We start from the raw sequence: 23,295 nt of genomic DNA, 5'->3' as shown, positions 1-23,295 counted from the left end.
CCCAGCCAGAGCAATTACAACCTGTTCGGCTACCACGGGCTTCAAAGTGCATGCCGTAGCACAGCAAGTGATCCTGGAATTAGAGTCGACGGTGGAGACGGTGAATGCCTCTTGTTGGACATATGCCGCACCATCCGCGAAGCTTGCCTCAATGTGGTTGTTACGGACATGCTCGTGTATACAGCTCTGCCCCTGGCCCGACGTCTGCCAACGTTGTCTGCGGGGTGCATATTGCGGGGAATGGGCGCGATGTGCCGTTGAGACCTGATGTGGCTGGGAATCCGCACGGCATTGGGGCACTGGTCGACAGGGTTGAGGCCAATCTCGTTGAGTATCTTGAGAATAGCCTTACTAGCTGTGAGCGCTCTTGTGCCTCGATTATTTCTTCGAGCGTGTTGTGGACTCCGAGCTTGAATAGGCTTTGGGTGTGATTGCTTACAGGTAAACCAAGGGCGAGCTTTAATACCTTTCTGATGGAGGAATTGAGCTTGTTCCTCTTTGCAACATACCAAGTACCCATGGCCGCCGAATATGAAAGGTGGCAGAGCACAAGAGCATGTTTAATGCTGACGAGATTGTCTTCCTTGATTCCCCACTGCCTGCTGGTGATCCTCCGGATGAGGCAGCGATGACTCTCGGTCTTGGCGACGATCTGTCTGAGTGCGGTTCTATTGGCACCGTTAGAGTCGATATACATCCCCAATATTCGGAACGAGTCCACTCTGGGCAGCGGGGACCCGTCACCAGTGAACAGCCATATTTCGCTTTCAGATGCCGGTTTCCAATCACGATGGCCACCACCTCTGAGTCTTTTCTTGTAGAGAAGTAGTTCAGACTTGGATGGAGAATATCTGAGCCAATTGGGGCGGTGGAAGCGCTCGGTCGCATCGATGACGCTCTGCATGGCGTCCTCAACTTGGCCGTCGCTCCCACTGATGCACCAGATGGTGATGTCATCTGCGTGGATGGTATGGTTGATTCCTTGAGTCATGGCGAGCTCCTTGGAAAGCCAGATCATTGCTAGGCTGAATAATGTTGGCAAGTTGACTGAGCCCAGAGGTGTACCTGTGAACCGAGGGTGATCTCTTGCGAGAGGTATCCTTCAAGCTTGAGTTTGGAAGTTCTCTGGCTAAGGAAGGATCGGACGAAGTCGTAGGCACTCTTCCCAAGCCTAAGGCCATCAACAGACTGCAGAATGAATTCGTGTAAGATACTGCCGAAGGCCTCCTCCGGGTCTAATCCAAGGATGGCTCTGGTATCTCCCGTGTTCCTGTGGACGACCTGATGCTTTATCAACTTCGTAGCGTGCTGTGTCGAGAGCCCGGCTCTGAAATCAATAATATAGCCTGGGTGTACATGTCATTGGTCTCGATGTGCCCCATGAGCCGGTTGAGCTGCGCATGCTCTGCGACCTTACCAACACAGGACGTCAGGTAAATTGGTCAAATTGTCGATTCCTGGTGCAATACGTGGTTTTGGAATGAGTACCGTGCAGGCCGTCTTCCACTGTCTAGGGTCCTGAAGAGGACATAGAAGTTGTGTCTTTCTACTTTATGACCCGGGTGCTCCACCTTCGCAATAAGTACTGTGTTCTTATCGATAGTAGATTGTTCCGCTATGTACCTGGGAATGTTTATTCCAACTGATACAGCTTGAAACAGCGCAATACTTACTGTGCGTAATATGTCGGCCCCGTTGGTACACCTGAAATTACGTGCTCCGGAATGAATATGATTGACTGATGTGCTATGATCCGCTGATGATTGGCAGCTGAGGTATAAAACAACACCGAGCTGAAACAATTTAAACCATTTAAACTAAACCAGTCAGGGCAGCAAAAGCGAAACTCAGGGCAGGAAAGGAAAAAAATGAACTGTCTTTCCGCTTCAACACCACGGACGCATGTAGCCTACTGCAACCATATGACGTGATCGAAGAATGGCTTGAAGCTGCTGGGAATCGTGCACGAGCACCCTTAAATTCTGCAAGGTATATGTTCCACACAAAACACCCTTTTAGCACCCTGACATTATTTAAATGGTGCAGTAAGTGTTTTCGGCCAGTGAATGCACCCATGGATTTCCGAAATTTTTAGAGACAGTAAGGGTGATAAAAGGGTACTTTGACATCCAAACCACCCTCGTGGGTGTAATTTTTCTGAGCGTGTAGAGTGAACCATCTCTCCGTATGTTTTCTTCTTTCTTCTTCTTTCTCCTTTTATTCCCTTTTACCCCTTTCCCCAGCACAGGGTAGCCAGCCGGTACTTACAGTGGCTAACCTCCCTCTCTTTCCTCCCCTTTTCTCTCTCTCTCTCTCCGTATGTAAAGAATTCAGCCGTACTATGTGAATAGCTTTGATTTGTGCTTATGCTTGCGGCCTTTTAAGCGTTCTCTGAATATATGCGGGGCCTCGTCGTTTGCTTTTCATTTCAAGTCGAATGCCGAAAATATTGCCTCGATAACATTGCAGCTTCTGTTAAAATTCTTACTGTTCTTCTTAATCAGCTTCTCCATCATGACTAATGGAGATTGTGACTTGTAGCGCATTGATAGCTACTCTCGCAGGCTTCATAGAGACACGAAACATCTCCGCGTGAATATTTTAAACTGTCTGTCGAAAAAGCCTCCTGCACATTGTAGAGCAGACAACAAAGTCAAGACACTCTTTTTTTTTTCGCTGTCTTCTTTTTTAGGCGTGCAAATACAGCATTAGTAAAGAAGCTTCATAAGTAAAATGCCTACTGCTAAGGTTAACTTTAATAGCGGAGAAGCATGGAGAGGGGAGGGGGGGGGGTAACAAATGTACGAAACTAAAGCAAAACTTCACTGGACCTTCTTCGTGCTCATTTTTTTTTTTTTTAGTTTCACTGTTCACTTCGTGGCGAACGTAATAACAACCGAGATTATGCAAAGAACCGCTGCGCGTAATTCTGGCGCGTGCGTGCTTTCCCTTTTGCTCACAGCGTCGTTGTCAAATCAACGCTAGCGTCGCTATTTCGTTGGCCCTTCTTTGTATTAGTAAGGTTTAGCCAACGTTCCGTCTAAAATGGTCCAAAAGTGAACGCAAGCAAGCCCCCAACAAAAGAATACGTTGACATAGCAGATGTGCTTGGCGCAGCGGAGAAAAACAAGTACTAAGCCAAACAAGCCGATAGCAATGCATGGACAGAAAAGGAGCAAAATTCGCCGAGCATATATTGCCAACTTATCTCGCTCGCACAGAAGAGGGACGGCTATAATTTGTCGCTTAATCACGGCGCCATTTTTGACCCGGCCGGCATTGCTGTCTCTTTTCTTTCTTGTTCTGTACTATTTTATTTTACGGACTCGATCTGAACCCCTACGCTGAGAAACAAGGCGTCATCTACACAGCCGGCCAGACATTGTCACGTCGGAGGCTCCGGCTGCATAAAAGGATAGCTAAGTAAATAAAATATGAGGATAGTAAATTTTGCTACCAAAGAGTGCAAAAAAAAATGTGAATTCAGACTCCATGTCGAAAATAGAAGGGAATGTATCAGGGGGAAGAAAACTTGTCATAAGGCGAAGTAATTTGAACATTGGCCTCGCGTTTATCAGTAGCCTTAAGCTCTTCTTTAGCTTTGGCGTAGCTCGGCCGCCTTTAAAGAACTGCTCATGGAGCAATCTGTGTTGCGATGGAATGGCTAAACTACCAACCTACGCCGAAGGAAAGATGAAAGGAGGCGACCATGAAATTCGAGCAAAATTAAGGGCTTAGACGGGCGCCATCCTTCTCAGCACTCGCTTTTCTTGTGCCTCGTGAAGCGCCGGCCACGCTCGAGCCCCGCCAGCGATGTGCTCACGCTGAGGCGGCATATCTGAAAAGACATCTCAAGGAGCCAAACAAGCCCCCCCACCATCCCGCCCTTCCAGAGAAATAGAAGAAAGGCGCGCTGATTACACTGCTGCTAAGGCGACTGTTTGCATACTCAAGACGTTCTTATGCTTTCCGGGAAACGCGCTTTGCTTGAGTTTTGGTGTCATCCTCCAGGGACTTCCACCCAATTCAGTCAAATATTATTTTTTTCGCCTCCATTATTTTCTTTCTTGCATTAATCGCTGGCGCCGCATATAATCTGTCTCAGAGCCACTGGTCCAAAGTAAAAATCCCTGTGTATTTAGATAATTTCAATAGGCGCCTCTATAAAGAAAATAGAAGCACACACTGTCTTCAAATTCCAATTGTCTTATGCTGATAAATTAGTCCGGTCCTGTCTTGGCGCCTGTCCTGTCCTGTCCTCTCCTAACGCCGGTCCTGTCGTTGGTGTTGTTCTTCTTGAGTCCTGGTCTTCTGCGCCTTGCCTTTACTAATTCATGCTGATGAACTTCTGAACAGGTAACGCTGCGTGTACATAAGATTATAGCTTTATCATTTGACATCGAACTGCTTGCCCATACGCTCGATGTTCTTTCTAAAAATTCACCTCTTCTAAAAGTGTCCTGCAGGTGCATGCATTTCTGAAATGCTTATGCATTTCTGATTGGAATGGCTGATAGCGCCGAGTGCAATGCCTGCGGTGTCGAGGAAACCATAGAACACCTACTGTGCTACTGCCCATCTTATGAAAACGAAAGGCAAGACCTCTGCACAGCTCTCAGTCAGCTAGATGGGAAGCCGTTCACCTTGAAGAAGATCCTGGGACCATGGCCTCGCATATCGCAGCTACAAAAGGCCACAAAAGCGCTGCTGCGATATTTGAAAGCGACCGGATTGAGTGAGCGCCTGTGATTTGGACTGAGTGACCGACTGATATCTCCAGTGGACTTTCTCTTCTTTTATCTTTCTGTCCCCCTTTCCCTTTCCCCAGTGTAGGGTAGCCAACCGGGCTCAGTCCTGGTTAACCTCCCTGCCTTTCTTTTATCATTTTCTCTCTCTCTCTCTCTCTTATCGCAGCTCTTTACATTTTTTAAATGTTTTGTTTGGTGCCTGGGCTGCTCATGCAGGAGAGGCCCACACACCAGCTTCGTCTTAGCGCCTTTATGTGAAGGTTCATTTGAACTAGCGACTACACAGACAAGCTATGGAACCGCGCAGTGGCTTCACGGATGACATATTTCTGAATGTTTATCATTACAATGTCGAATTTGCTTTCACTGTTGTACATCCCTCGTCATCCCTCATCACACCTTCGTCCCAGTTCCCCCTTCTCCTGTGCAGAGTAGCAGGCTAGAGTGCGCTAACTCAGGCCGACCTCTCTGCCTTGTTTAAAATAAATTTTCTCTCTCTAAAAAAGCCACACTCATATTACATTCCATATCTTACAATCTACGATAATTATAAAGAAGAGATCGAAGAGTTCTCCGACTATTACGACTCTGCCTAATCTGAATTTCGAGTGAAGAGTTTAGATGTTTTGAATTCGCAATATATTATGGCAAAGAATTTGATTCTGAAGAGCAAGGTGCTCTATGAGGCGGCGCTGAGCTTCTGCTCGGGCAGCTCGTTTAGCACCAGCGGCAGACGAAGCATTTCCACCGGTTGCGTCGCTCATTGTTCAGAAAGAAAGTGTAAACACCGGAACGCCAGGCTCGCACAGCACGCATTCTCTAGCGGTGGTGGCGCCACTACAGGCCAAGTAGCGCATGTGCAGTGGGTTCGAAGCCCACGCCAGCGCTTTGTTTCCGCGCTGGCCGCATGCCTGATCGTGTCGACATTCCACTTTCCTCCTCACACTTTTCGCCCTACACTCCTCCGCTTTCCGCCTCCAGGTTCTGCGGCACCCTCCTCTCAACCTTCCTCCCCGCGTCTTTCATCCCCCCCCCCCCCCCCGATGCGCTCGGCGTCGCTTTCATCTTTCGCTGTGCTCATTCGCTGGGTTACGCAGACGCCGACGTCGACGCTCGCCGCAGGAACGGGCGCCTAAGATCTGCGCTTTAAAAAGTGACAGCTAAAGGAAGATGGCAGCACGAGAGCTCACTTCCAACTAGTTATTTATTCTGGAAGGGACATCAACACATACACCACTGCGAATCAGCCATGCGCAGATGCGCTGGCGGGTCGGCACAATGTTGATTCGTAGGAGTCTGCTAATCGAATTAAATTCTTTTTTTTTAATTTGGGGGATGTATCATTCATACACTCCATTAAAAATAATGAACTTAATAAATTGTGTTGCTGGGCTAAGCAAGAACTAATCAATAATAAAAGAACTGTTTGTAGTGAGCGCTCGTCCAGTCGGCTTTCTTGTATTCGACACTTTTTCGCGCTAGTTCTTTTTTTCTTTCTTAGAAACATGATCAAATAGGCCAACACCTTACTCGGCTAATTCTATATCACTGAGCTCCGAGTTTACAAAAAGAGAACATATCGGTGGCATGCAGTTGTGGCTCGCGTACGAGAATTCTAGCGTTATGTAATAACGCACAGAAAAGGCAGACGTAAAAACACACACACATGAACAAAAGATAGCGTATAGCGTAAGCACTGACGCAAGCATCGGGCGGCAACCCGCAGCGTTGTTTGAAAAGTCCAATCAGAGTCCTGGTCCAATCAAGCGCGCTCTTCGTTTATAATGTCACGTGGAGTGACGTATGAAGAACACAGAAGCAATACTATGAAAGACAAAACTAACTTTTATTGGGCGAACCTGTGCGCACAAAAACAGGCTACAACGATAGCGGCGAACACGGTCGGCGATCGTCGAAAATCTGATCACTGCAGTGGGTCAAGCGCGTTGGCTTTTATAGATCACTCGTCGAATGTTGCAGAGTAATCGCTGGGACCCGCGTGCCTTCCACAAAGTTCAACATTATTCGCGTCTCGCGCACGCATGCAATCAGATAACACAAGGTTCAGTCACAGACAGCGGATGGAAGCATCGATAACATTCCAGAAAGTTCCGACACATGCAGGCGCGTCCTGCGCTGTGCGATAACATTTGTTAGGCCGTGAAACGTGTCGCCCGATAAAGACAAACAAGTACACGTGTCAATACCCCCCTCTTAAAAAGCGTCGACCCGATGCTGCAAACAAACGAAAGCAATAAAGAAAAACACCTACAACAAAGAAGCCAACGAAATAAGGGTGTTCGTCAGCGTCCGTAAAAGGGTTTAAGACGCACCACGTGGACCACTTCAGATCGGGCGCGGCGCCGCTGTGAATGCGAAATGCCCTCTGGCACGACCTCATGGTCCAGGGCGCCAATACGTCGAATGACCTTGTAGTGTCCGAAATAGCGCCGTAATAGTTTCTCACTCAGTTGTCGTCGGCGTATCGGGGTCCATACCCAAACACGGTCGCCGGGCTGGTACTCGACGAAGCGTCGTCGGAGGTTGTAGTGTCGGCTGTCGGTACGTTGCTGGCTCTTGATCCGTAGGCGGGCTAGCTGTCAGGCTTCTTCGGCGCGCTGGAGATAGGTAGCGACGTCAAGATTCTCTTCATCGGTCACGTGCGGCAGCATGGCGTCGAGAGTCGTCGTCGGGTTCCTGCCGTAAACCAGCTTGAACGGCGTGACCTGTGTTGTTTCTTGCACCGCCGTGTCGTAAGCGAAAGTTACGTACGGCAGGACGGGATCCCACGTCTTGTGCTCGACGTCGACGTACATTGCTAGCATGTCGGCGAGGGTCTTGTTCAGGCGCTCCGTGAGACCATTCGTCTGCGGGTGGTAGGCAGTTGTCCTCCTGTGGCTTGTCTGGCTGTATTGCAGAATGCCTTGGGTGAGCTCTGCTGTAAAAGCTGTTCTTCTGTCGGTGATGAGGACTTCTGTAGCATCATGTCGCAGCAGGTTGTTCTCGACGAAAAATTTCGCCACTTCGGCTGCGCTGCCTTTCGGTAGAGCTTTAGTTTCATCGAAGCGGGTGAGATAGTCCGTCGCCACGACGATCCACCTTTTTTCGGAAGTTGATGTCGGAAACGGTCCCAGCTAGTTCATCCCGATCTGCTGAAAAGGTCGGTAAGGAGGCTTGATAGGCTGTAGTAATCCCGCTGGCCTTGTCGATGGTGTCTCGCGTCGGTGACAGTCTCGGCATGTCTTGACGTAACGGGCGACATCGGCCGTTAGGTGCGGCCAGTAATACCTTTCTTGTATCCTCGATAGCATCCGGGAGAAACTGAGGTGCGCAGCGGTCGGATCGTCATGTAGGGCGTGCAGTACTTCTGGACGCAGCGCCGACGGAACAACAAGAAGGTAGTTGGCGCGGACTGTTGAGAAGTTCTTCACGAGTAGGTTGTTTTGAAGCGTGAACGAAGGCAATCAGCGCTTAAATGCCCTAGGGAGAACGTCAATGTGCACTTCCAAATAATTGACGAGGCCTTTTAGCTCCGGGTCCGCTCGTTGCTGCTCAGCGAAGTCTTCCGCGCTTATTATTCCAAGGAAGGCGTCGTCATCCTCGTCATGTTGCGGCGGCGGGTCAATGGGGGCGCGTGATAGGCAATCGGCATCTGAGTGCTTGCGTCCGGGCTTGTAGGTTACAGTAATGTCGTATTCTTGTAGTCTGAGGCTCCACCACGCCAGCCGTCTTGGAGGGTCCTTTAAGTTAGCTAGCCAACACAACGCGTGATGGTCGCTGACCACTTTGAATGGACTGCATGCCACATAGGTAAGGGTGAAATTTTGCTGTAGCCCAAATGATGGCGAGGCATTCCTTTTCTCTTGTAGAATAATTGCCTTCCGCTTTTGACAGCGAACGGCTAGCATAAGATATCACCCGTTCAAGTCCGTCTTTCCTCTGGACTAGGACGGCACCGAGGCCTAGGCTACTGGCGTCAGTGTGGATATCGGTATCGGGGTCCTCGTCGAAGTGTGCAAGTACCGGCGGCGACTGCATGCGTCGTTTGAGTTGTTGAAATGCATCGGCCTGCGGCGTTTCCCACTTGAACTCGACATCACATTTGGTTAGATGTGTTAGCGGCTCCGCGATTCTTGAAAAGTCCTTGACAAAGCGCCTGTAGTAGGCACACATTCCAAGGAATCTACGCACTGCCTTCTTGTCGATGGGCTGCGGGAACACGGTCGGCGATCGTCGAAAATTTGATCAGCGGGTCAAGCGCGTCGGGTTTTATAGATCACTCGTCGAATGTTCCAGAATAATCGCTGGGACCCGCGTGCCTTCCACAAAGTTCTACATTATTCGCGTCGCGCACGCGTGCAATCAGATTACGCAAGGTTCAGTCACAGACAGCGGATGGAAGCATCGATAACATTCCAGGAGCTTCCGATACATGCAGGCGAGTCCTGCGCTGTGCGATAACGTCTATTGGGCGGCAAAACGTGTCGCCCGATAAAGACAAACAAGTACACGTGTCAATAGGAGGTCACTTTTTTTTCCTTCCAAAGCGAATAGCATTGCCTACATTGAGCAGTTCTTCTTATATAATTGGCTGACAGAAGGTGAGGAGCATGCTCAAATGGAGAGAGGCTCGACGGGGCCGAACCGGCACTGTTAAAGCATATAAGCATATGGGAAGGGTGGTGCCGGCGTCTGTCTTTGGTCCGTTTACCATTACTTAGCTTGCGGTGGCTCAGGTCGAAAATCGCGGCAGCGTGCAACCGGAGGTTTAAAATGCCGTTGAAACGGATCCTCCACAAACTAGAATTGACAGAGCTATGTCGTATTCGTGCCAAAAGAACTCGATAAGGTTATACTGCCACAAAAAATCTTATACGAAAATAAATTCATGCTCCCCGGCCGCTCTGCAGAGCGGCCGGGGAGCATGAATTTGAGCTCATGAGCAGCCAGTGCCACAGCGATTAGCGGGCAGCCATCCTGCATTCCTTTTGGAGCGGGGGGAGTGTCCGGCTATTCAGCAAAACATTTAGTTTTGTTTGGCATAGTAATGCGTCTTTGACGCGCACACGTCACTTCGACGTGGTGAGCTTTTGTGGTTTTCTGACGTCGCGTGAAAGACAGGTACAGCGGGCGTAACCCGAAAACGTTCGACGCATAGCAATTGGTCAAACGACGCCTTTTTTGCCATTAGCGAAAAAGGCGTCAAATCAAAAAAGATAATTTTTCTTTAATTCGGTCTAATCATGCATAATCAGTTTGCACATATCATATCAGGTGGAGTGTTTTCGCGGTTTCCGTGACGTCGCGTGACAGACAGGCACAGTGGGTGGTGAGTCGAAAATTTTTGACCAGTCGGGGAGGGCTGATTGCAGAATTGGAATGGAAAAGTTTGGAATAGCTTTACGGTATAGGCGCCCCACGGTATAAAAATTTGTTTCTGACGCATTATTTCCCATACAGCAACGTGCATGCCAACTTCTACGCCGTTGCTGCGGCGCCGCTAAGCAAATATTTTTCACTTGTTCGCCACTTGTGTTTGATCATCTTGTTTCGATATTCAGCTACTTGAAAGACAGGTTACTCTGTGCAAACAGAGCATGGCGTGTCATCACAACACAACAGCTACTGTGGCATACCATGAGGTGGAGTCTTGAGCCCCACTCTATTTAATCTCTTGCTCATCGACATGGCTCATTCCCTTCCGCAATCCGTTCATGTGTCGATGTATGCAGACGATGTATGCATTTGGTCATCAGGAGTGACGCGTCCCCACGTGCATGCCAGACTCCAAAAAGTGGCCACCCTAACATCAGGTCACCTTCGATCACGAGGTCTGGAGGTGTCCTTCGAGAAGTGTTCTATGGTCACTTTCGTGCGCAAAGCAATGAGAACGTACGTTGTCAAAATTAATGGACAGCCTATCCCCTAAGAGAAGACGCACCGCTTTCTAGGAGTGATCGCGACCTCTCCTGGAGTCCTCATGTCCCCTACCTAAAAAAGAAGCTAGCCATGATAACCCATATTCTCAGATTTCTTTCGGGATGTCATGGGGTGCGTCTGTGCGGGCGATGATCCAACTCGATAACGCACTTTTCCTGCGTTTCCCACGTTATAGCTTACATGTACTGGGTGGGACCGGTAAGACCAGCCTCCATGCCCTCCGGTATGTGCAAGCTCAGACTGAGCAAATATGTTTTGGCCTTCCCAAGTGTGCATCCACGGCAGCAACAATAGCCATCGCGCAAGACCATCTCATCAATACGTACATCCAAGTCGACGCTTTAAGGATGCACATTAGGCAATTCGCCCAACTTCCATCGCATCGTTTCGCCTCCCTTCCTGCCGCTCGACCTCGTTTAGCGTTTAGCAGGATTATTGCAGCTAACCATGGAAGTTTGCCGTCGAGCTTCACACCTGCAACGCGACCATCTCTACCGCGTGGTGCCTGCATCGGCTCCAAGCCCTTCTTCTCATAGCCGCCATCAAAAAGAAAACGGAGTTATGATCTTTCGCCCTCAGACAAGCCGTGATTTCATTCATGCATGAGAAGCACCGGGAACTCATCCACGTTTACAAGGGGGGTTCTTTCTCCTACAAAAGTTCCGCTCGAGCAGTGGTAGTTCCCGCGTAATCTGTCACCATCCAATCGAGGGCTACAGAACACGCAGATATCCGTAATGCTCTGGAGTTCATTGGTCACAGACCATCGCGGTCATGGTCCATCTTTTGTGACTCGAAGGCAGCTCTCCAGTGTCTCCTGTGCCATTTCAACCACGGACCTAACGTACAATTAGTTCCAGACATTCTACTACTTCATTATCATGCAATTGACAAAGTGCACAACATAATCTACCAGTGGATACCGGGTCATTGTGGAATTTCGGGAAATCACAGGGCGGATGACGCTGCCCGATGGGCCCACGATGGTGCCAATATTATGCCGATAGCACTGTCGAGAACAGGTGCAGCCACAAGGTTTCGCTCCCTCTCACGCGAGCTTACGTAGACTTTGCGGAACACCAGTGAATTCACCAATGCATGTCTCCACAGATTGAATCCGGGACTGAAACTCCATCTTCCACCAGGATTTCCATGAGTGTAAGCAACAATACTGTGCCACCTGTGGCTCGGCGTGGCGTTCACGAACGCTTATATCTTTCGCAGTGGAATAGCCGGCAGCACTGCTTGCGACAACTAAGGTGACAACTGAGACTCGCGATCGCGTTCGAAAAAGTGGACCGTCGCCCCTTCACAGTTGAAATAGTTCTAGGACACTGGTCCAGGCGGGTTTGGGCACTCGAGGCCTTAAAGGGTTTGCTCAAGTTTTTAAGAGCTTGTGAATTGTGCGGCTGACTTTGAAAGTTCTGACACGTAGCATCGCGTTATTGCAGGACTTTTTCTCACTGAATTTTTTTCCCTTCTTTCATCATTTATTCTCTTTACCCCTTTCCCCAGCACATGGTAGGCAGCCGGTACTTACACTGGCTAACCGCACTGTCTTTCCATTCGTTTTCTCTCTCTCTCTTCTTCCCTTTACACTTTACCTGCACGCTCACTTCACTGTCTTCCACAACCCTTTATCTTCGGTCCCACAGTGCGTTTTCTTTTTACCATAGCAGAGTTTCATAGCTATAGATCTCCATCCGAGATTCTGTGACACGTCTGTAATTGAACTAACAGCACCACTGGCGCATACTTGAATCATCGTCGTTGTCTAGCTTACAGCATCTCCAAATTACCTCGAAGGGTTGCAATAACGCTTGCAAGGCGCAAAGCCACTGGTCACATAGCCACGCGTTGCCCCCCCCCCTTTATTTATTGATTACGAATTGGTGCTTTGGGTATATATAAACCCGTGGTGTTTTGCGTTCGCCAACATCCTATTTAGAACACACTATTATTGGTCCAGTGCCTCAAGGTAAGGCAGCACTATAGTTAATTGTGAAATGAGGAATCTTTCATATATGAAGTCTGTGAAACATGCGAGTGAGGGCCAGATTCACAGAGCTGTTCGGACAAATGAACATATCGTAAAAGGCGCAGAGTGGTAAATCGGAATAGCGAGTGGTAGTGATAGTGAAGGCAAGAACAAATGAACCGCCCTAACGAAAGGAAAGCTTTGTAAATTCGGTCCCTGGTCCCAGCGTTGAAAGACTGCGCTTAATATTCTTCTACAGCGAAGCTGTGTATTACTGGCTGATTCGTCCGTCCGTGAATTCGTCCGTCCGTGATTCGTCCGTCACCTGTATGCCGAAAACTTATCCGCAGCAATCCCATGTGCATGCAGAAAAAAAAAGAGAAAGAGAGGCGCGCGACTTTTAACGACCTTAACCGCATTCAGGAGTGGTGTGCCAATTGGTTAATGGAACTTAACCCTCAAAAATGCAATATCTTGTCCTTCACGCGTCGCCGTAACCCACTTCATTTCCCATACGTCATAGCTAACGTCCCTGTACAGCCGGTTCTATCCTACAAGTACTTAGGCATTACCTTCTGTGGCGACTTGTCCTGGAGTACACACGTTACGAACATCATTTCATCCACTAATAAAACACTTGGATTTCTAAGACGTCATCTCCGCCAAGCCCCTAAACATGTGAAATTATTAGCGTACAAATCCCTTGTCAGACCAAAATTAGAATATGCCTCACCCATTTGGAACCCGCACCAAGCTTACCTTATAAATGCACTCGAATCAGTCCAAAACAGAGCAGCCAGATTCATCCATTCATCATATTCTTACGACATCAGTGTGTCAGCTTTGAAAGCTGAATCCGACTTATTGCCCTTATCACTTCGTCGCCGCATTGCCAGCCTTTGCTTGTTTCATAAATTTTTCCATAGTTCACTAGGTCGCGCACCCTACATCGTCCCTCCAGCCCGCATATCTCATCGCACTCGTCGTCCACTTCAAGTTTCCCGACCTCGTGCCCGAACTACCACTTTTGCCGCGTCATTTTTCTGCCGTACTGCAGCAGACTGGAACGACCTACCCAACGACATCGCAGCCATCACGTGCTCATCCAACTTTGCCAATAATGTTACCAGTCATGTTTCGTTCTGTTAACACTCGCTCACCAAAATATATGTACCCACCCCTTATGTAATACCCCTCGTGGGTCTTTAAGGTAATAAAATGAAATGAAATGAAAGTGGCGGCGCCAGTAGTGACGACGTTGCTCTCCGTCGTAGCCGAGCACGCGCGCAGCAGTTTCTCTCCGGCTCCGAAATGGTTAGGCGACGCGTTATACGCACTCCTTAGGAGCGGCCAGCTTTCTAAAAGCAACGCCGCGAGCAGAACAGGGAACTACTTCCTCTACGCCGTGCCGATGCTGCAGCCCGGGCACAACAACAGGATCGTGCAGCCGAGAGCAAGCGTCAACTGCGTACCGAGTATGCGGCACCCTACCGAGCCGTCGTTTAATGAACCGTTGGTATTAACCCAGTGATAAACACCGGGGCCACACGTTTCAGCTTCGCTGGTTAACCATATGTACGCAGTGCATGGGCGGTGATGTTTTTTATTGTGATGCTGTGGGCTGTTTGTACATGCTATTTGCCGACCTGCTCGACGGGCATGCGACGTTAGGGTAGGTGTACAATTCCGGCATATGGGCGGTGTGTGACTTGTTAGCCGTTTTAAAGGGACACTAAAGGCAAATAATGAGCAGACGTGGACTGTTTAAATACCATTCGAGAAACTTTGCAACGCTTGTTTCGTGCCAAGAAAAGACTTAGTTTGCGAGAAAATTGCATCGGACAGGTCCGAATATTTTTTATCGCAATTCAAATCTCCCGCCACCCAATCGGGGAGTGTTGTCGTTGGTGAGTGAGCGGCGCGTGACACATGGCGCTACGGATTTTTGCACCAAACGCAAACGTTCGGTCACGGAGAAAGCAAGCCGAGACAGAGCGGTGGATTCACCGCTGCAGTTACTTTTGGTCAAGTGGCGTGGACCGTTCGGGCATCCAGTGACACCACATGGAAGTGGAATTATCTGCTACGTGCAGTTAGCGCGAGTTCCGCGAGCCAGCAAAGCCAGCGCAGCTCGACGCATAACTAAACTATTAGAACACGAAAGCGCGGGTGGCGCAGAGTCGAGCGAAAACGAAATCTTTCGATGGCCCGCGTTGTTGTCAAGGCTAATGTCAATGAGTTCTTTTTCTAAAAATGAAACAGAACTGGACAAGTAGCATTTTCTTTCGTCTTATAATGCAATACACTTAGTTTTTTTATAATGAGTGGTTGAGTACTAGTGACAGACTTTAAATAAGGAGTGCCTTCGTCATCGGTCAAGATCCTTAATGTTCCGGGGGAGCCTCTAATCGTATCTTGCATTTACCTCAATTTCTCGATTACTAAGGCTCTGTTCGCGATAATATTGATCCCTTATAGATTCTCAAGTACTAATCTATCACTTTATCTTGATTTAATATTTGCCTTTAGTGTCCCTTTAAGCCTTACAGAATGCCTTCCAAATCATCTTTGACAAATATTCGCTAAAGAAGCGCGCATACACAAAGCATGCTCCTTAACTACTCGAAGTCACTCCTGATAACTTCATGTCTATGGCATGTTGTGCAGTGCACGTGTTTTACGGCGTGCCAACTTATGAATGCATTATAAATGCCTTGTTTTTTCATAGCATATTTCTTTTGCTATCCCATTCTTTATCATAGCAAACATAGTACAATACCATTTCTTCAATAACTAGGTGAAAACGAATACCGAATATTGTCAACCATGGCAAGAACATCCGTTAACATGCATTTAAAACATGAACCTTCATCCTGCCTCGTAATGCCTCGTATAATGATAATTCCTTTATTCGCGACCTTGCCTTCACGCCGAATTCTTACGGAGAGCCTATACTTTTTTTTTTTGTTCACTGCTGGCCAGGTGCCACGAGTCATGACAAGAGCCTCAGAAGAGTAGCGCACGCAGAACGTCTTGACACAAGGCATGGCGCTGGCGCCAGCCTGAGACGGCGCTCGCGTTTCCGCGGCGTGTGCGAGGACGAGCATATATGCGCGGCGGCGTGGGCCCGCCCGGATACCCAGCGGAAGAATAGGCCAAGAGGATGTTGCCGGGGCATCGTTCATTTGCACCATTAGCGGTTGATTGCAGGAATCTCAGGAAGTGTGGGGCCTCATTGTCGATGATTAAGGCTTCCTGTGCCGGTCTCCGCGGGCCGGAGAGAAGGACACCCGCACCCAGAGCTCAAATGACGCCAGAATCTGCCGCCAGCAGAAACGCAGGAAAAGTGAGTTCCGTTTGCCGCGTCTGCCTCGACGAGCAACTGGCCGGACGGACGCCTGTGCCTTGGTTGCGACGTGCCCGTATCTCCGCGGCGCCGTTACGTGCGATCAGTCGCTTCCTTGCCGGGAAATAGCACTGAACTGCGCATGGTGCGCCGAGTCAAATCTTGTCGCAGCGTGGCCTTTTGAAGGTGCATTATCTGGGCCGTGAATACTTTGCTCTGAAGAAAGTCTCAATGAAACGCATCAGCGCGAGTCGTCACCAGTTTCTCCCAGTTGTTGCAATAGTAGAGCAAAATCATTACTGCGAGTCGGCCTAGTTGGAACATATTCATATTGATACTTTTTGTGCGCAAACAAACAGGGACGAAGAATAGGGGCAACACAAGGCGAGCGCAACACAAGGAAAAGCGCTCGTCCTTGTGTTGCCCCTATTCTTCGTCCCTGTTTGTTTGCGCACAAAAAGTAGCAAAATCATTCATGCATGACTGCGCTTGAATAATTCGCATCATTATTTTATTTTTATGACGCAAAGCACGATTCACTCTCCATTCAGTATAATTTCTGGAGCCATCGCTATACCTCTTCTGAGATATCACTCTGCAGATGGCAGTTTGTGAGGAAACTCCTTACTTCAACATTCTTTTTTCATTCCTAAATCTGGCATCCCCGGCCTCCTTCGAACTGGCTCGCCAACGGGCGCCTTATTAAAACTAGTAATTCCTTATTCCTTTTTAATTAAAAAATTAAATTATGGGGCTTTACGTGCGAGAACCACTCTCTGATTATGAGGCACGCCGTACTGGAGGACTCCGGAAATTTCGACCACCCGGAGTTCTTTAACGTGCACCTAAAACTAAGTCCTAGACCTAAACTCAGCAGCCCCACACCATAGCCACTGAGCAACCACGGAGGGTTTTATTCCTTTTGTAAACGATGGAGTCCTTCGTTATTTACCTCCGGCAGTTTAATCTTGATGCCGAAATTCGGGAATCCACAATGAAATATATCGTTAAGACATGATTTCCCAGAGATGTCGACCACACAATGTACTCGAGGTAACACTGCGGTTCTTCGACGTGTATACGGTCAACGAGGTGCCTTCACATATACAAGGGCTTTCGAGGCCACATACATCCGAAACCGGCACTAGGAACCAAATGCTCGTTTCCGCGAAGAAAATCGAAACACCGACGCTACGATGGAGCACCTAAAGAAGAAGAGCGCTCGAAAAACTGAAATGACCAAAGTAGTTTTTGAAGCTGACTGATCCCTGGAGAGCCTCGCAGAAGAAGAAGCTCTAAATGCCCCACCCACGCGGCTTAGCGCCACAAAACACAACTAAACTACGTGGACGAAACCTTTGAGCTGTTACTTCTTAACAAAGGCACAGAGTCAAATTACATCTGGTTCCGTATTCATAAGGACCTCTTACACCAGAATTGATCGTCACAGCAAATGCTAGCCAGTTCTGATGATGAACATACCATACCGTGAAGGCCGGTGGGCAATGGCAAAGAGCACTTACGAACTAAAAGCATTGTGAATTCGGTGCCTGTATTTTAGAACAAAACAACCTCATCGTTGCGCACATTGCAAAACTACGCCAGGCAACCGAACAAACCCAGCGAACAACACAAGCACGAATGGCAGACACCGGGCGCAAGCCACAGGAAACCTGGCGGAAGTAAAGTCCCGGTTGAAAGTGCTGAAAAACCAAACCTGCTGTGATGTAGAGGTGCTGCTATGGAGTGGCAGACCTTCTGGGATCAGCTCGATCAAGGCGCTCACGAAAACGTCTCCCTTAGCAAAGTCGCGAAGTTTTGTTCCTTTGGGATAGGCGCTTCCGGAAAAAGGCTGCATCGGCGGGTGTCGGCATTCATGTGGCAGTCCTAAGCGAATTAGGACACTGTCATCATGCTTCTCAATGAACATTTAAGTCGGTCAGATATGCTGATTGAGTCACTCCAGACCCAGCTGCCAGAGAAATTTATGATGGGACGTGGAGGCAAGCCAATAATGCAGCCACATTAATGCCAGTAACGAAGTCCGGGAAAGGCCCAACTGTGCTGCTCTAAATAGGACATATGGGCAGAAGGACAAAGAAGAGCTCTAACCTGTGTCTTCTAACGTGGGTAGTAAGCGTTGATTCGTTGCCCAAAGGATGCTACATGAACTAGTACTGGATATTGTTGGTAATAAGGACATCATAATTTGCTATTTGGAAGAGCAGAACAAGTCATCAGAAAGAGTGCTGACGTTTCAGAATTTTGTATATAAGCCAATAGAGCCGTCAAGAGCACTCGATAGAAGTCGTGGAATCTCCGGAAATTCGCTCTCAATGGCTTCCTGATCCTGAGCTGATCCTGTTCAAACGAATTAAGTTCAAACGTATTGGGTAAGATGAGCTCTGAGATATCACCATGGCACCAGTTTACTTGAGAAGTGACATTGAAATTTTCAATAGTTGCTGACTGTTACCGGACGTTGGCTACTACCGGGATCAAAAAATGTAGCTACGAGGACCACTAGTTGCTACATATCGATGTTGATTCAAGGCAGCAGGACGCTTCAAACCAGTGTTGGTAACTTAGCGAGAGTAATGCTAAATTGAGCGAGTTTCTAGTCACCTTAGCGGCCCTTTTGCCTATTATGAATCTTAGTGACTGTTTTAGTCAATTTATAGTGACCTAATAAATTGCACTGGTAAAATTCCTGAAAATACTTGGACTAAGTTCAACGATGCGCCTCCATTTTATCCCAACGAGAACATCTGCCCTTCCTTTTGGGACTACTTCTAAACACATACTGAATAGCCTATTATACCCCTGTCACACGAGCACTTTAAAGGCATTTGAAGAAAAAGACATCTCACACAAAGGAGTTGCATCCGCAGACACACGCCAAAGTTTAATCTCTTTTTCAGAAGCGGTCTTTTCCGAAACCGGAGATCACCGATCTCTTTTACGGCTGGAAAGGCGTAGCCTCCAACGCAGTGGGCACCAGTAATTATCATGCAATAAAGAAACGAAGCAAAAGTGCATTTTTATTTCAAGTGTACACATCACAAAAAAGGGTTTTGTCTTTCGTTGAACCTTAAGTAGGCGCAGTTTTGCACTTTTTGCACGGCACTCTCGTAAGCAGTTCGAAAATATCACGTGACGCTAACAGACGATGCAAATTCGCGCCATTTTCTGCGACCATGGCTACGGCGAGCGGTACCGACGAACAGCCTCCGGCACGCCAAAGAAAACCGCGGGTACAGTGGTCGGAGAGAGACACCTGGGCGTTAATCAAGTTATGGGAAGACAACCTGCCCTCGCTGCGTGCGCAGAAGCACAACGGAGGCGTTTACGATGGCATTGCACAAGCATTGACGAGCATGGGTGTACCTCGCACAAAGGCGCAAGTGCACAGCAAGATAGAGAACCTGGGACAGACCTACAGGTAAGACAAAGCACAGCAGTAAGCTGTGAGCGCTAAATTTACCTTGAAGCGGCTTCAGGCTGTGGTCGCAAGCTGCAAGCTCTCGTTTGTGGTGTCGCGACCTCAGCATCGAACGTTGTTTCCGTAGTAGGCAGCGACGGAACCCTAATCTAGCGGACGGAGCCGTAGTAACGAAGGTTTTAAGGCAGAGACCCTTCATTTCAGCTAGCGTCGAATTTTGCAGGGCTGAACTGCGCCCTGCACACACGAAAGTCGACGACGCGCTAAAGGCTGTTTCTGCAATTCCTTTACAGTGCGAGTCGGTCTGAGTAAACGCAAATTCGCCTTCACATGCGGCGAAGAATGACAACCCGCGCAGGTCGTCAATAGCATGATTTCGTTCGTCACAAGATAACGGGAACCTTAACTTATGGACAGGCGCATTTCACATTATATTGTACGCCTTCTCACGGCAACATATAATACGAAGCAGGAAGTCGTCTGCATGTTTTCATTTCTGCAGATGTGACTACGGTTTGCATTTTTCTCGGACCATGCGCAAGCGTTGTTCTCAGACAAGAAAACATGAGAAACTTTAAATTTTTTCGAGTAAAAAGGGTTACCTTCGCTTCTCAGGCTTTCTGTACCATCAAGTCGCGTTTGTATCTATCGGCAAACGTTTTGCTCTGTGTATATCTTTACATTTTGAGTATATAAAATTTTAGTTCTTTCGTTTTCTTATCCAGGAGCTGCCTGAAACACATGACAACAGGGTCATCACCGCCGAGCTGGCCATTCTTCTCCGAAGTCCATAGGTTTCTAGGATCCCTGCCTGTTCACGATACATCTTTAATGGAAGAGGCTGGGTGCAGCGAGAGCACAACAAGCAGCACTGCCTCCGTCGAAGAAGTAAGAAATGCATAGTGGAGACTATATATGCTTTATTACAGTCAACTAAATTTCAAGACATAATGTAGCATCAGCTGTGCTGCCAAGCCCATAATCTGCACAACCCTGCAGTGTAGCGGACTGCTCTTGTTAATACTGTGGTTCATTTCTGCTTGTGCTCACGCGCTGTTCATTTTGCAAGCTTGGCAGTGCGCTGTTTGGAGAATAAAAAAAATGCAGACTCTAAAATAAAAAAACGTGAATACATACACGCAAGGAGAGGCAGCTCTCTTGCAAGTAAAAACCCTGAACTAATTGTTTACCGCTTCACACATCAACTAATGTGGTCAATGTATTTCGGATCCCTTCTTCAAACGCAGCTGATCTTCGACATGCTTGATTCCGGCTCTGCTTCTTGTGAAGACGTCGCCGAAGATTGTTCACCTTCCGAGTCGCCAGTACAACAGGTTGAATCCAGGAACCTCGCAAGTGGCAGTTCCGAATGTGCCCGCAGGAAGAGAAGGCAACCGGCTGGCGACTTTCAAGAAAGGATGCTTGAGGAGCAGCGACGGCAGAGAGAGCAGTTTGCTGATGCGCACAAAATGGAAATGGATCTCCGTAAAGAGGGGCTCAAGTTGCAAGAGAAACTTGTAGATGCAATGTTGAAGTTTTTTAGTAAAAACTGACATGGTGTTCCACAATTGTTGCTGATTCTTGGGACTCTTGCGTTCAGTTCCTTCGCTTGTAATATTCCACAAGTGCTGTCCTGATGGCGGATGCATTTCCAATTTCAGCTTCTGTTCTGCGTGATGGCTGTGGAAATGTAGCATTGGACTGCTGCACCTCACTTAACCACTGTGGGTGGACACTGTCGTTGAAGTGCTCGCAAATGTTATTGAGCACGCAGCATGCTCGTATAGCCAAACGGGCATTGCCAACAGAACACTCCATTCTTTTCGCAATGAAACGGAACCGGGCCTTTAGCCTTCCGAATGCGTTTTCAACTATCCTCCTTGCTCCAGATAAATGACAGTTGAAATTCCTTTCAGCTTCACTGATGACAGTTCGGTGTCCAAATGGCTTCATGAGGTTTGGGGTTAGTGGAAATGCTTGATCGCATAATATTATCGGTGGGACTGCTGTGGTACCCACTGCGGCAACAGGTGCTTTGAAAAGGGGACTGTTGACAATCTTCGACAGCCGTGAAACACCAAACACATGTGCGTCGTGGCAGCGTCCTGGGGCACCGACATTGCAGTATCTGAATCGATACTTGTGGTCGACCAATGCTAGTAGGATAATACTGTGCCTGCAAGAAAAAACAAAGTGCAAAGTGAATAAAGGTTAGTGCAGCATGGCACTGCTGAGTTCACTGCCTTTAGTTACTGTGATGCGATTTTACAGTTTGCTTTTATTAATAGCTGTGAGTGCAGCTCGGATTACATTATTTCACATAATGCCACAACCGGTCGCTGTTAGCGTACTCTACATCGTATAGGAGTTGCAGTCCTGCGGAGAACTCTTTTCGTCGTCGCATTAAAATTGTCGCTGCTAAACACTGCAAGACTGCGAACCAAATTACGCGTTTTCTTAAGAGCTGCTGGTAAAATTGAATAACATTTTACTTAGCAATAAAATATGGGTCAGTCAGTTACTTTTTTTTACTACTATAAAAATGGGCCCAAACAGAACACTTACATGAAATAAGTTAAATCGTGGCCACTTACCAACCCTTGTAGTTGTAGTAGTCGGTGGCGTACTTCTTTGGAGGCGAAATAGGGAAATGGCAGCCATCAAGGGCACCGACAGCTTGAGGGAAATCGCACACGGCTTCGAACTCTTGGATGTGCCTAGGCATTTCCTCTTCAGTAATCATTCTGATCCAGTCACTTTCGAGCACAGAGACAACAGCTGCGCAAAACTCTCTGTAAATGACGTTGACGGATGAGCGCCCAACGCCGAAGAGGTTTGCCACAGTTCTATCTTCGGCAGAAGAGCACAATTTGTAGAGGCCAATGGCGACACGCTTTTCCGCAGTGATCGGGTCACGCATGTTGGTAACTTGTTTTTCGAGCACATGGCGCAGACTTTCCACGAGAAACCGGAACGTTGAGGGGTTCACTCGAAACGACTGCTTGAAGTTGTGGCCACCGAGGTGAGGCACAGTCTCCTCGAACCACTTTTCGTGGCGGATGAAAGCCCACGTCGATCGGTTGCAGACTCTCGTGGGAAGCGCCAAGGCATAAAATGTACACCCGTTGAGTAGCAACTGCCGCTTAATACGGTCTTTGACTGCCTTTGCGGCGTCTGCTTCGCTCTCTGCAGCAAGAATCCTTGCCAAAATGCATGCTATTTCGACTTTTTCCTTCGTGTCCGTGCAGTCCCCCATATTCTCGACCTCCATGTTGACTCCGATGTAAACAGTGGCCCAAGGTTGCTAGACGAACATGTAAAATTTGCTACTTCTGCGAAGACTCTTGAAGCTACCTTATTAAATCTTCTTTAATTTAACCTTTTCGAATAAACTGTATCTAAATTCACTAAAACAAGCATATTATAGTACGTTTCTAATTTCTATATTGAAATACGTTGGTTTATTCTAACTGGTTTTGTTTCAGAATCTAGCGCCATGCTTTCCATAGCGTGTTCGGAAGGAAACGATAAAAGGAGATCGCCCGCGCCGTGTGTCTGCAGCGCAACTCCTTTTAATTAGAGGTCTTTCAACTCGGTAAAGGACCGCTTAGGTAAAAGAGTTTTTGCGTGCTTGTGTGACAGAGGTATTAGTGAGCCCTCTGGGTACTTCAAAGCTGCTTTTCTAGGGAAAGAACTACTTTTAAATCTCATATCGTTTTAGAATATCGGGGTTGTTTTCCATTTTTACGTTACGACCGTTGATCCGCCACTGCCGGTGGTAATTTAGAGCTATAGTTTAAAAATAATGAACAAAATATCAGGAACAATTAAATCATACAAC

The 23,295-nt window shown here is 47.9% G+C and overlaps 3 protein-coding genes across 6 annotated transcripts in view; 1 reads left to right on the top strand and 2 right to left on the bottom strand.

Annotated features, from left to right (window-relative positions):
- The window catches only part of LOC135897999 (uncharacterized), a 132,386-nt gene that overhangs the window by 26,149 nt on the left and 82,942 nt on the right, over positions 1–23,295 (bottom strand). The gene's annotated exons all lie outside the window — the stretch shown is intronic.
- LOC135897997 (myb/SANT-like DNA-binding domain-containing protein 1) lies at positions 18,841–21,022 on the top strand. The gene is made up of 3 exons (XM_065426700.2): positions 18,841–19,454; positions 20,180–20,342; positions 20,702–21,022. Exons 1-3 carry the CDS (start codon positions 19,210–19,212, stop codon positions 21,005–21,007), a joined length of 714 nt encoding a protein of 237 aa, XP_065282772.1. The 5' UTR covers positions 18,841–19,209; the 3' UTR covers positions 21,008–21,022.
- Positions 20,357–23,011, bottom strand: LOC135897996 (uncharacterized). Its single transcript, XM_065426699.2, has 2 exons — positions 22,049–23,011; positions 20,357–21,630 (listed from the first exon to the last, which is right to left on the bottom strand). The coding sequence occupies exons 1-2, from the start codon at positions 22,723–22,725 to the stop codon at positions 21,051–21,053; spliced, it is 1,257 nt and encodes a 418-aa protein (XP_065282771.2). The 5' UTR covers positions 22,726–23,011; the 3' UTR covers positions 20,357–21,050.

The sequence above is a fragment of the Dermacentor albipictus genome, chromosome 1, assembly GCF_038994185.2.
Source record: "Dermacentor albipictus isolate Rhodes 1998 colony chromosome 1, USDA_Dalb.pri_finalv2, whole genome shotgun sequence".
In the NCBI taxonomy this organism is placed as follows: domain Eukaryota; kingdom Metazoa; phylum Arthropoda; class Arachnida; order Ixodida; family Ixodidae; genus Dermacentor; species Dermacentor albipictus.
The sequence above is the reverse complement of the archived record's forward strand: the minus strand, read 5'-3'. Positions and strand labels throughout refer to the sequence as shown.